At 37.1% G+C, this 14,087-nt stretch overlaps 1 protein-coding gene and 1 pseudogene across 1 annotated transcript in view; both read right to left on the bottom strand.

The window, feature by feature from the left end:
- LOC112631009 overlaps nt 1-11,914 on the bottom strand; it is a 12,540-nt pseudogene extending 626 nt beyond the window's left edge.
- Nucleotides 11,915-13,564: 1,650 nt separating this feature from the next.
- Nucleotides 13,565-14,087, bottom strand: part of LOC112631008 (X-linked retinitis pigmentosa GTPase regulator-like) — a 61,366-nt gene continuing 60,843 nt past the window's right edge. Inside the window, 1 exon segment of the mRNA XM_025395522.1 lies at nt 13,565-13,569. Coding sequence (XP_025251307.1) covers nt 13,565-13,569 — 5 coding nt within the window.

The following is a 14,087-nucleotide window of genomic DNA, read 5'->3' as shown; positions in this document are numbered from 1 at the left end:
CACCCTTGTCTTTCTCCCCCTTCTCCTCCCTCTCCTCACCTTGCCAGTGTTCTGCTCCTGAACTACCCTCCTCACAGGTTCCATCCCCTCTACCTTCAGGCCCATCCTCTGCTTCTCCCGCTGACCTTGCCTTGCCTTCACTCACCTCTGCTTTGTCTGTAAGGTCATCTGATAGGATCTCCGTTTCCTCCTGTCTTCCTCCATGCACCTTCACATTTTCCTCATTTGCTTCTACCTCTTGCTCCTCTATTCCATTTCCTTTTGAATCCTCTGCTCCTTCCTTCTCCTCTGGGATCTCTGACAAGCGATCACATTTAAAATCACACTTTGCCATGGATATGGATATTATGGGTTTAGTCTCTTTTTCATTTCCTTGTTCAATCAATTTCCTGCCATACCATATGTTTTGGTCAGTTTCCACTTCATCATCCTCTTTCTCTCCACTACTAAATTCTATTGCCTCCGGCTGCTGGAATCCATCAGCTATACCCTGCTGACTCTCACTTGCACCTTCCATGTAACGTCTGGCTTTTCTACTGATTCTCTTTCACTGTCAAAGATCACATCTTGCTTGCAACTTTCCCTTTTCTTAACAAAATCTTTATTTTCTTCACTCTCAGTATTCATACCTCTATCTGGTAAGTTGCCAAAGAAAGAACTCATATTTTTTGTGCTCTTTTCCCTTTTTCTTAAATCCTTCATACCTGCTATTTCTGCCAGTTTAGTTTCCTTCTCACTGACTATTTCTTCTGCTTCTGATTCCTTCTGACTGTGTCCTCCATCACTTTCCTTTTCTATTTCCTTGGCATCAAGTTGATCAACACCATTATTATTTTCATGTCTAAATACTTCTTTTTGTAAACCCTCTCCATCAGTGTCAGCCTGAGGTCCCACCTGGCCTGCGTCATTACCTAGTTCCTCATCTGAAAATGCTTCGATAGGCGTAGCTGGTTGCGTCATGAAAATCCCTCGTGACACATGTTGCTCACATGCTTTCCCTTCTTTCGTTTCTGACATTTCTTCATATTCATCACTATCATTGTTTTCAGTAAGAGCTGTATGCTGCATCAGTTCCCCAATTGTTTGTTGTTTCTGTAATTTTTTTGAAGTAATTATCATAGTCATACTACTATTAGTTTACAAGGACACCTTATCTACTTTAAATACTGCCAAGATTTTACATTTTGATAAGTCTAGGAGAATAAAAATAGCAAATTTTACCAGATAGTTTGCTGAAGTTTTGTTTTCTTTAAGGATCATTTGTGCCACTCTCTAGTCTGTGATACATCTAATTTTGATTTAGTAACATGTATCTGTGTTTAATTTTCAACTCGTACTACCTGCCTTAATTTTGCCATTAATCACAATACCATCAATATTTATTCTCTGCCTCTTTTCTCAATCCGAATCAATCCTTACATAAAACTTCGAGATTAATTTTGCAAGATGCTATTAAAAAATGTACACTTCTTGGCCTGGCACAGTGGCTCACACCTGTAATCTCAGCACTTTAAGAAGCCGAAGCGGGTGGATCACCTGAAGTCAGGAGTTCAAGACTAGCCTGGCCAACGTGGTGAAAACCTGTCTCTACTAAAAGTACAAAAATTAGCTGGGAGTGGTGGCACATGCCTGTAATCCCAGCTACTCGGGAGGCTGAGGCAGGAGAACTGCTTGAACTCGGCAGGCAGAGGTTGCAGTGAGCCAAGACTGTGCCACTGGACTCCAGCCTGGGCAACAAGAGCGAAACTCCATCTCAAAGAAAAAAAAGTATGCTTTTCTTGTACATAGTACAGCTTAGTATATTTTTCCCACTTTCCCGATCATCTCTCATTTTCAAATTTTTTTTCTTGCGACGGAATTTCATTCTGTCACCTAGGTTGGAGCTCAGTGGCATGATCTCAGCTTACTGCAGCCTCTGCCTCCTGGGTTCCAGCGATTTTCTCACCTCAGCCTCCTGAGTAGCTGGGACTATGGGTGCGCGCCACCACACCCAGCTAATTTTTGTATTTTTAGTAGAGAGATGAGGTTTTACCATGATGGTCAGGCTGGTCTCGAACTCCTGACCTCAAGTGATCTGCCCATCTTGGCCACCCAAAGTGCTGGGATTACAAGCATGAGCCACCACGCCAGGCCTAATTTTCAAATTTTCATTTGTCTTTTGAGTCCACAAAATTCACAAAATAAATAAAAATGTAAAATTTGGAAAAAATGACTAGTCCACTCCTAGAACTGAAGAAACTGCACATGAAATGTTTTTTACTATAAACTAAATAATAACGAATATATTTTTCTTTTCTAAACAAAATCTTCATGTGCGCTTTCAAATTTTTGACCTTCTTCCTTGTACTGATTATATTCTTTAATTATAATAATTTCTATAAATGAAAGAACACTAAGAGGAAAGACTATTAACTGTAAAATGTAAGATTTGTATAAAAACTATGAAATCAAACACTGACATTTGAATAATGTATTAACAATATAAAAGTAATTTCCTGCTGGACCAAATAAGGCAAAACCAAATTGCTGATCTAAATTCTACAAACAAGCTAATGGATGCAAATATCTAATGAATTTGGGTCTCTGGATAGTAAAAACTCACTAATTCAAATTGTATAAACTGTGATGATTAGGCCTAGGAAGAGGTTCCTATTGTGCCAAAGAGATTATTAAAACATGACAAGTTAAAAATTAACAAGTTAATACACAGAAATAGTATAATAAATCTTTTATCATTTACTAAAGTAGGCCTGGTAGGGCCTACACTTAAAAGGACTATAGAAAGTATAAAATATATGTCAGCTTAAAAGCAATTGCTTTCCGTTTCTGGTTGTTCTTGGTCTTGCTCTTTAAAAAGTCATGATTCTTTTAAGAGCCCTAAGAGAGGAAGTCCCGGTTGCCAGAACTGATTTCTAAAGGCACATGCCTTTCTTTCCCTAGCACAATAAAGCAGCCCAGAAGACGGAGAGCCTGGAGTCTAAGGGAAGAGGAAGGAAAGAAACAAGAAAGGTGTCTGCTTGGAAGTATAGTCAGTCAAAAATCAGTCAATATTCATTGAGCTTCTACAACTGTGTTCGAATAGCTCTCCCATATTCAAAGGAATGCTGTTATTCACCATGCCTTTCAGTATTACAGATAGAACGAATGAGGACTAGTTCTAAATTTTAACAATTTAGCATGATTCTCCTGCACTTCAGTGACTTCAATGTTAAGAGTTTTAAACTTGAAAACATGTCAAAGACACTACAAATAGAAATTAAATATTTTTTTATAGTCTTCTTCCCTCAATTTACATTTCTCCAATTTATTTTCCTAATCCTCAAATCCCTCATTCATTCATCACACTAGTCCTTAAAGCCAGGAAAAGCAAACGATTTCAGGGCAGGCCTTTATCTCTCTACGGTTGTGAAAACCACAGCCTATTCCCTTCTTTTGCTATTTGTTATTCATTAAAAGTTCTCTTTCCTACCCATGAACAGTCTCTAATTTCCAAATGTTTAATCTTATTTTTATGCTATCAATTTCTTGATAAATTAAAGCCCAACCAAATATTGGGAAAGGTTATCAAAGATTTTCACTAAAATCACAAAATTGTAAAGCTAAAAAAGATATTAATATCATTCAGTAAAGTCAGCATAGTAATTCATTCAAAGTCATACTCAACCAAAGTCAGAGAGCCACTCTATCAATAAATGGTAGTCTTTTCCTACACATAAGAACTGCAATCATAACCTATGGCTTGACAGAAGGAAAAGTATGGCTAGTATAACTTAAGTTAGTGATCCCAAAGAGCAAATTTCAGCAATAAAATGCTTCCACTCTTGTTTCTTTACAGAAAATACATAACATCAGAACACGGCAAAATGGAGGTTATCTACATTGTATCCCTCTGTCTTTTAAATTCTAAAGTAAGTAAATGCTTACGTTTCTTGTGTTCTTTCCAAAAACCACCCAAAAAATTAACTTAAACTGCTCTTACCAACAATAATGAAAATAAATCTTCATATTATACCTTTTGTTTCTGAACTGGTGATAATTTTAATGACTTTTCATTGGAATTCAGGCTCATAATGTGTGTCTGAAATAAATAAAAAATATATATTATAAAAAGAATACAGTATATATACTATGTGTTTGTACTATATATATCTAGTACAAATTTTATATATATGTGTGCATATATACATATATAATGAAGGGAAAACAGTTCAGATAGTAATAGAATCCACTCTCAATTGCCATACTAATAATGTGAGGATCAAAACAAATTTTATATGTGAATTATATCTCAATATAGTTGGTTAAAAATAACAAACAATATAAGAAACAAGAAAGTGGTTTTCATGCATATAAGAGTATAGGAAGTATACACACATTCACATACACAATGAACTAAAATTCAAACTCATATTTAGATAAACAGATAGGAAATCATTACCATATTCAAGATATCAGTAGTTTCTCCAAGGCTTTCTACGGTTGAAGAATTATCTATCTCTGCTTCTTTGGTCATTTCATCTAGAAAATAATCTGAATGATTAAATGGGAAAAAGGAAATTCAGATTTCAACAGAAAAGTAAAAGGCAACTGGAGAGAAAACAGAAATTATTCTATAATATAAAGTGTAGGTATAATTTTACTAAAAGTCCTTTAGCCTCATGTCAGGGAAACTGAAAAGAATTCATTCACAGTGACACAGGTTTTAAAATCTTTGTGAAAGTTTAAAAATGTTGACACCAATTAGATTACAATTGTTTCATTCATATGAACAGGCAAACACTATTCCTTTGGGATAAATAACTACCCAGGTATTGAGCACTGTAATAGCTAGTCCTAAGAAGGGCCCCAATGACTTATATCCTCCTGGTGTTCATCCTCTTGTGTAGTTCCCTTGCACATTATACCAGGTTGGTCTGTATGTGCACAGCCAGTAAAATAAAGCAGACGTACCTGTGATAGCATTATAGCTTCTGTTTTGGTTATACACATGTATGCACCCTTGTGCTCGCTCTCTTGCTCTCTCTCTCTCCCCCTCCACCCCTGGCTACATACGTGTACTCTCTCTCTTTCTCTCCAGTCACTTGCTCTGTAGGAGTCCATGTTGTGAGCATCTTAAGGAAGTGAGGCCTCCTGCCAATGGCCATGTGAATGAGCTTGGAAGTGGATCTTCCAGCCTCAGTCAAGCCTTCAGATAACTGCAACCCCATCTGACAGTGTGACTGCAACCCTATGAAAGAACCTGGGCCAGAACCACCCAGCTAAGCTCCTGCTGGACTCCTGACTCTCAGAAACTGTGTGAAATAATAAATACTTTTTGTTTTAACCTGCTAAGTTTTAGGGTCATTTTTAAAAGGTAGCAACAGACAACTAGTATAAATACCTAGAACCTTTCACAGAAAACTGCAAGGTTATTACATCATAAAGTAGATAATTAAAAGTCATAGGCTCTACTTGACTTTACATTTTTCTCAATTTCTCACTATGCCTTCATTGGTCACTGATACATTTGGAAGTAGCTCCGTAATGAAGTCTTCACTAAAAAATGACAGTCCACACTGATCCCTCCCCTTTAAATCCACTGAATTGAATGAGCAAATAATCATTTGGTATTTATTCCATGTGCGGTAATATGCAGAATAGCAACCTAAGTAATTGCTAATTCTTTTTTATTTTTTATCATCTATATTTAAGGTATAAAACAGATGTTTTGATATACATATAGTAATAAGTTTATTAAGTATTAGCAATTACAATTTTGTTGTTTGTTGTTAAAAAATTTTAACTGCCATGAAGTTATAGTCTATGAGAAATTACATCCGTATGTTGGGAAGCAGGAAAAGTTTCACTATGGAGGTACATAGAAGGATAAGTAGAATTCTGAGAGGCAGAGATGGAGGTGTAAGGGGAAGACAATGAAGCCCATTCCTAATAAAGCAGCAGAACAGTAGTCTGAGCAAATGAGCAGAGGAAAGGAGTTTGTCTTGAAGGCTTACCAAGTGCCAGAAACACATGCTTTTATATATGTTACACTGACCCTATGACAACAAGGAAGGTTAAGTATTATATTCTCATTTTGTAAATGAAGAAATTAAGTTTCAGTGACTGTTGGTGTCCAGTGTCAATCTTAGGTGTGTCTGACTCCACAGCCCTTGTTCTTTCCACTAAGTTAGACTGAAGAGATTAGTCTGATCAAAATTAAGAATCAGCAAACTTTTCTCTAAAAGGCCATATAGTAAACATCTTAGGCTTCCTGGGCCATATGGTCTCTGTCCTAACAAACCTATGACATTGTAGCAGAAAGCAGCCACAGACAATACATAAAGGAATGGGTATGGCTCGGTTCCAATAAAACTTTATTTGTAAAAACAAGTGGCCAGCTAGATTTGGCCCAAGAGCCACTGTTTGTAGACTATCATAATACATTACTACCATAAAACTACCTATTACCAAATGAAGATTGTAAGGAAAAGACTATTGAGAGATAAAGCTAGAATTGGGAATTATATAGGAAAATTAACACTTATTTTCATAATTAGGAATTCACTGAAGACACTGGAGCACATGTAAACTGAATTGCACCTTAGGAAGATCACTGTGGAAAGTGTTACGCAGGACAGATTGGAGAGGGCAGAGAATATAGGTTTGGAAAATACATAGCAGATTATTTAAACTGATGGCCTTGCCTCAGATTTGACTGAGAAAACAGAAGTCATCATATCTGATCCACTTGATCTCCTCACCAACAAACATACACAACTACCTATATTTGTACCCAAGTTCTCATTTGCCTGTTAAAATGTAGGATGTGTTTTTCCTGTTACCAAAGACCACTCTCTATGCTGGCCCCTCCTGTTTTGCAAGAGCTTTACAACTTTGGTTATACTTTCTCTCCTCTGTGCTATCTCCCTCTCCAGGACTACTGGCTCATTCATTACCATACAAATGTGCTCCAATATTTTCTATTGAGCACACATCCCCCTCTAGCTGCCAGACCATTTCTCTGCTCCACTTCATTGGCAAATACACAAACGAATTATCTGCTCATCTTATCTCCTCTTCATTTCCTCATTTCCCATTCATAACTGACTCTTAACACTCTGGCTTCTTCCCTGATCTTCTCCTAGAACTGCTCTTGTCGAGGTCACCAGTAAACTCCATTATACCAAATCCACTGGATACTTCTTTGAGCTATTTTCCCTTGATCTTTGAGCAGTACTTTGCATTCACGACACTATACTGTCCTAATTTCCCACCTCCTGCCTTACTGGTTGACAAAGCTGAGGAAGGCTTCTTTGCCAGCTCTTCCTTCTCTACCTCTCAAATATTAGACGTTCTTAGGGCTGCATTCTGGGCCCTCTTCTCTTCTGACTCGACTCTCTAGCAGGTGATTTCACCAACATCCATGGATTTTATTATTATTTTAAATAGAGAGAGGGGGTCTTGCTATGTTGCCCAGGCTGGTCTCAAACTCCTAACTTCAAGCAATCCTCCCACCTCAGCCTCTCAAAATACTGGCATTATAGGCATAAGTTACCATGCCCATCTCTTTTAAATACCATCTCTATGTTGATGGCTTCCAAATGTATATTTCTAGTCCAGGGCTCTCTTCTAAACTTTAGGCTTGTGTTTCAACAATCAGCTTGATATTTCTACTTGGATGCCTCACAGATATCCAAGGCTTGGTTCTTAATTTTATTCCTCAAATGCGTCAAGCTTCCTCTTGCTTAGGAATCATCCTTGATTCCTCACTTTAATTCACACCTATGTGTGGTGCATTCATAAGTTTAGCAAGTCCGGTTGGTTTTTATGTCTATAATGTATTTCACATCGTCCCTCTTCTCTTTTCTTTTTCTTTTCTCCATCTACGCTGCAAACACCTTGGTCCATACATTATCACCTCTTGCAAAGGGCTCACAAGTAGTCTTCCTATTTCTAGTCTGGCCTCTGTATAATCTATATGGAGGTAGAAGTGATCATAATCATCTTAAAGTGGAAATAGGACTGGAATACATTAGTCTACTGCTTAAAATCTTTTAATGACTTTCTATTGCACTTAAGAAAAACATTCATATCAAGTAGGTCTTCATGGCCTATAAAACCATAAATAATTTTTCACTGTCTCTTTCTCCAATACCGCTTTGTCTTACCATTTCTCTCACTTTCTAGCCCCACTAGTTGTCTTTTTCTTCTTAACTGCCTCCAAACCTTTGCCTATATTATTTTCTTTGCCTATATTATTTTCTTTGCCTGAAATACATCTATTCTCCTTGTGTAGCCATCCCTTTCTTATCCTTTAGCTTAAATGACACCTCCTTAGTAAGACGTATCCTGATATACATTTCCTCCATTATAAAGACTGAAGTCTGTGAATGATTTAGAAAATGTCACAGTATATGTTAGACACAACTTTCAAAATAAGTTTTATTAAGAAGAGAGTGTTAGCAGTCACAAGAAGACAAGAAGAGACGGCATTTCCTTTTGATCTAGCTACAAAATCATGCATATTTTCACATTCAAATCTCTGGGACTGAGAAACAATTTTCTCTAAACCATAAATGTCTTTTTTCCTTGTACACACTACACACTGCTTGTCAGAATCTACTACTTTTTCCATGTCCAGGGCTGAAGAGTACCATTAGACACTGATTCTTATTTCAAAAGAAAACATACAAAAGTTGTGGGTCAGGTGCAATAAATCAGCTCATTACTAAGGTCCTAGTTAGATATAATATCCCATTCCCATAGCCCACAACTCTTACCTGAGTTCCCAATCCTATATTACCTCAACCCTTTGCCTAGCTTCCGGATCTCAAAGATACAAAAATTATCTGTTTCTAGACCCTGATTCTTAGTCCCTGATGACAGGTTTATCTTCTTAATTTCAAATTTACTGCTTACTTTCTGATCTCCTGGTCCTGGTTTCTTGTCCTACCCCTATCAAATAGAGAAGTATGTTGGCTATTACACATAAAACTGCTATGAATCTTCAAAAAAATAAATATGTTTTGAAACTTCCAGTAATTTTCAGAAAAGGAATGTCTCCTTCAAAAATTATTTGCCATTTACTTCAAAAAATATATGTCATTGGAACAATAATTTTAAAACACACGAGAATCCCTAAATTTAATTAAGAGAGAATATTCCCTCTTTAGACATCCTGCAGTAACATACAGACACTCCTAAGATACACAAATATCTGTAAAGAAAATTAATTAGAATAGGTATAGCATAGTGAAAGAGCTGGGATTACAACTTAAAACGTGAAATCTGTATCTAACAGGTAGTGAGGTAAAGGTATTAATATTAATCATAACAACATTTACTGAGGTGTTTCTAGAGGTGCTGGGCTCAATGCTAATTATTTTATATGCCTGATCTCACTGAATCCTCTCAATCACTCTCTGAAGTCAGTATTATTAAATCAATTTCAAAGCCAAGGAAACTGAGGCTTAGAGAGGTTAAGTAACTTTCCCAAAGTCAGTCACACAGCTAGTAAATGTCAAAATTGGCATTTGACCCCAGATCAATTTAACTCCATATTCCATGCTCTTCACCATTATGTTATACTGCCTAAATATAGAATTTCACATAGATCCAGAAGACCTGCATTCAAATTCTGACCACTTCATTTATAAGCTGAGTGACCTTGAGCAAGTCACTTGATCTCTCCAAGCCTTGCTTTTCTCATCTCTGAAATGAGGACTGTAACTCCCTCCTAAGTTCATCGAGTGGTTTCAGGGTTTAAAGGGGATACAGTTAAGGAAGGTGCTATGACTGTTACCCACTGCTCTATAAAGATATGCTGCTGTGGTTACATGGCAGTCTTGGGGCACCGATGGTGCTTTCTATTTGTAAGGATATTCCTGGATTTGAGTTCAAATGAGGGATGTTAGGCTCTAACCAGGGAGAGAACAATTTAAATAACTGGAGAAAACATCTTAAGATAAACATAAAAACAGGAATAAAAGGCACATTTATCCTGAGAGCAGACAGAGTAGCAAATGTTACCTGGTTCCTCTGGGCGCATGAGGTCCTGTTCAGATAAGACGCTCGGTAGGAGGTTACTCTCAGAACAACGTGCAAAGACCGAATTGGGGGGAAAACAAGCAGAAAGGCCAAGAGTCCCTTCTATTGGAGGTAGTGTTCTCATCATTGAAATAGAATCTGGAGACCTCTCCTTTAAAATAAGCAGGTTAAACAAACTATTAAATGATGTTATAGATTTAATATTTTTCCTAAAAGTTGCAAAAATATTTAAGAGAAAGAGTTCAAAGTATGCCAACACTCCACAGCATTTACTTAATTCCCAAAGGCTCAAAAACATTTTGTTCTGTTGTCTCTGTATCTTAGTTGCTCTAAATTTCAATTTGGAAGCTTTATTTTTCACATAACGGGGGAAAAGTGTGTGTGCATTTTCTCCACACTCCCTAAGAAACAAAAAATTACTTAGAAGATGTAAATTAACAACAACTACAAAACACTGATGGGGTATTTGTCAACTTTTCCATATATGCTTTTTCAAACAAAACACCAGATTTAACCTTTTTACTTCAAAAGAAATATGTTGGCTATTACAAATAAAACTGCTAGGAACCTTCAAAAAAACATGTTTTGAAACTTAGAGTAATTTTCAAAAAAAGGAATGTCACCTTCAAAAATTATTTACCATTTACTTTAAAAAACATATGTGCCATTGGGGCGGGGCTTGATGGCTCACGCCTGTAATCCCAGCATGCTAGGAGGCTGAAGCTGGTGGATCACTTTAGGTCAGGAGTTCGAAACCAGCCTTGGTGAAACCCCGTCTCTCCTAAAAAGACGGGGTTTTTGGTGAAACCCCGTCTCTCCTAAAAATACAAAAAAATTAGCCGGGCATGATGGTGCGCACCTGTAGTCCTAGCTACTCAGGTGGCTGAGGCAGGAGAATTGCTTGAACCCAGGAGGTGGAGGTTTCAGTGAGCCAAGATTGCGCTAGTGCACCCCAGCCTGGGCAACAGAGTGAGACTCTGTCTCAAAAAAAACAAAAAACAAAACAAAAAAACCCCAAAAAACAAAACACACACACACACACATATATATATATGTCATTGGAACAATAATTTTAAAACACAGAAGAAAAATCTCTAAATTTAATTAAGAGGGAATATTTCCTCTCTCTAATTGAAGTCCTTATTTCTTTGTTTTCCCATTTCATTGTTTATAGTGTACAATCTTCCACTGCTCATGAGGCTTAACTGAAAGACAAAAGAATGTAGCATTATATAAGTCCTACAGAGTTCTGAACAATGTAACATTGTACCTATAGTCAACGATTCCGTATTGCACACTTAAAAATCTGTTGTGGGTATATTTGTTGTATTTTTACTACCATAATAAAAAAAAGCATATAACAAGGTGAAATTCAAGCCACATGCAGTTGAAAAAAAAATTCAGCATTCAATGTGAGGTGATAAAATAGGACTATAAAAGGATGCTTTTATAGCACCATTGTCTATATGCAAAGGTTTTCTATAATTTAAATTTTCCAGTTTGTGTCTTTAAAAAAAGCATTAAGCTTTTCTGAATTTTTCTGAATTAACTCTAAAAGTTTGTAAGCACTTAACTCTAATAATTTTATTTAGCAAATTTATCTGAGAAGACCCTTTGATTTAAAAAGAAAACAGATTTTTTTCTTCTAGTTTTCTTTGCAGTGCTAGATAATACTCTTATACAGAATAGGCCACCACTGTACCCTCTCTCTTCACTGCATACGTACTGATAGAGTTCTCTGCAGTACATTTCCTGAGGTTAAACTGCCAAAAGTCGCCACAGATAAGCAAGTATCACTTATTTCATCGAATTCAATTTCTTTTGCCACACCACGATGAGAAGCAGCAAAAACTACCATGTGACATCCACCACAAGCAACCTGCAGCATAAATCCACAGAAAAACTAATCAACATTGGCTTCAAACACAAATGAGTTTTTAACAGTTATCAGCTGTAAGACATTCACTTAGTGATAGGCTTCCTAGACAGACTGACTTGGTGAATCTGTCTATATGTATGTGTGTGCACAACGAGAATGTGTACACAATATGTATAAAATAAGTACACAATTGGCCGGGTGTGGTGGCTCAAGCCTGTAATCCCAGCACTTTGGGAGGCCAAGGTGGACAGATCATGAGGTCAGGAGATCGAGACCATCCTGGCTAACACGGTGAAACTCCGTCTCTATTAAAAATACAAAAAATTAGCCGGGTGTGGTGGCGGGCGCCTGTAGTCCCAGCTACCTGGGAAGCTGAGGCAGGAGAATGGTGTGAACCCAGGAGGCGGAGGTTGCAGTGAGCCAAGATTGCACCACTGCACTCCAGCCTGGGTGACAGAGCAAGACTCCATCTCAAAAAAAAAAAAAAATGTACATAATTACCATACATATTCTTTAAACACTGTGATTGAAAATTAGAACAAGTTTAATCCACCATTTAACTTTCAATTTAAAATAATATAGAGAAAAAATACTTGGCAGATTACATTTCTCCTTACAGTTAGAAAATGTTATTTTAATCTGGGAGAAACATTAAAAACGTGAAAAATTGCTCAGAGAAGTTCTACTGGAAGAATTTTTTTTTTTTAAAGCATAAATCAGTCTCTTGGGCTAATTATGTCTCTAAGCCCTCTTTATATGAACATTTTCTAAGTTTAATGCTTAAAAGTAAATCCTTAGAGGAAAATAAATGCAAGTATGCATGATGACGGAACAATAAAAAATGAAATCAGCATTCAAAGAATTTTGAGAAATAAGTCATTTTCAAGAAAAATGCTTAAAAAACCCCATAGTGCAGTATTTTCTGTACATAGGTTCTAGATACTTTATAATGTTCTATTTTTCCTTCCTAATACTTTAAATTTTAACATTTATATATATTTTTGTATATCCCTTTTAAAAATTGTAAGACTATAATGAATAAGTCCTCAATGAATGAGGACGTGGTTATTTCATTCATCACTGTATACAGTACTTTGTATTTCTTTTTTTCTTTCTGTTTTTTTTTTTTTTTTTGAGATGGAGTTTTACTGTTGTCGCCCAGGCTGGAGTGCAATGGCACAATCTTGGCTCACTGCAACCTCTGACTCCCGGATTCAAGCAATTATTTTGCCTCAGGATCCCAAGAAACTGGGATTAGAGGTGCCTGCCACTATGCCCAGCTAATTTTTGTATTTTTAGTAGAGACGGGGTTTCGCCATGTTAGCCAGGCTGGTCTTGAACTCTTGACCTCAGGTGATCTGCCCGCCTCGGCCTCCCAAAGTGCTAGGATTACAGGCGTGAGCCAGCGCACCTGACCAGTACTTTGTATTTCTTATACTTAGCACACTATCTTACCCATAGTAGGCTTTCATTAAATGACTATCAAATCAATAAATGAAAGTGGTCCATATTATGAGACACTGAGTCTTTGGAGGACAAATTTCAATATTATCATCAAGTCAACAGAATTTTCAAAAGTCAAAACTTAACTGGCAAAAATATTAAGAAACAATACAGGTATGATGCATGATGGTGATGTGACACTGAAATAATACATCCTTAACCTACGAAAATTTAGCCCAAAAACCATATCTTCAAAACTCTTTATTTTTTATTTTTTTTTGAGACACGGTCTCACTGTCACCTGGTCTGGAGTGCAGTGACACGACCTCAGCTCACTGCAACCTCCACCTTCTGGGTTCAAGCAATTCTCATGCCTCAGCCTCCCGAGTAGCTGGGATTACAGGCGTGTGCCACCACACCTGGCTAATTTTTGTATTTTTAGTAGAGATGGGGTTTCACCATGTTGGCCAAGCTGTTCTTAAATTCCTGATCTCAGGTGATCCGCCCGCCTTGGCCTCCCAAAGTGCTGGGATTACAGGAGTGAGCCACCGTGTCCCACCAAAACTCTTTGTTTATTATCAGACTTTCTGCTGAGCAGGATTTGAGAGTCTAACATTTAATTCAGCAAATATTTACTAAAGACTACTGTGAGCAAAGTACTCTGCTGGGTGCTACACAAGATACCAAGTTTGCAGGCATGGCACAGTCCCAGCTTTCAACAGATATATGAGAACGAAGC

The sequence above is a fragment of the Theropithecus gelada genome, chromosome 9 (assembly GCF_003255815.1).
Source record: "Theropithecus gelada isolate Dixy chromosome 9, Tgel_1.0, whole genome shotgun sequence".
NCBI lineage: Eukaryota > Metazoa > Chordata > Mammalia > Primates > Cercopithecidae > Theropithecus > Theropithecus gelada.
The sequence above is the reverse complement of the archived record's forward strand: the minus strand, read 5'-3'. Positions and strand labels throughout refer to the sequence as shown.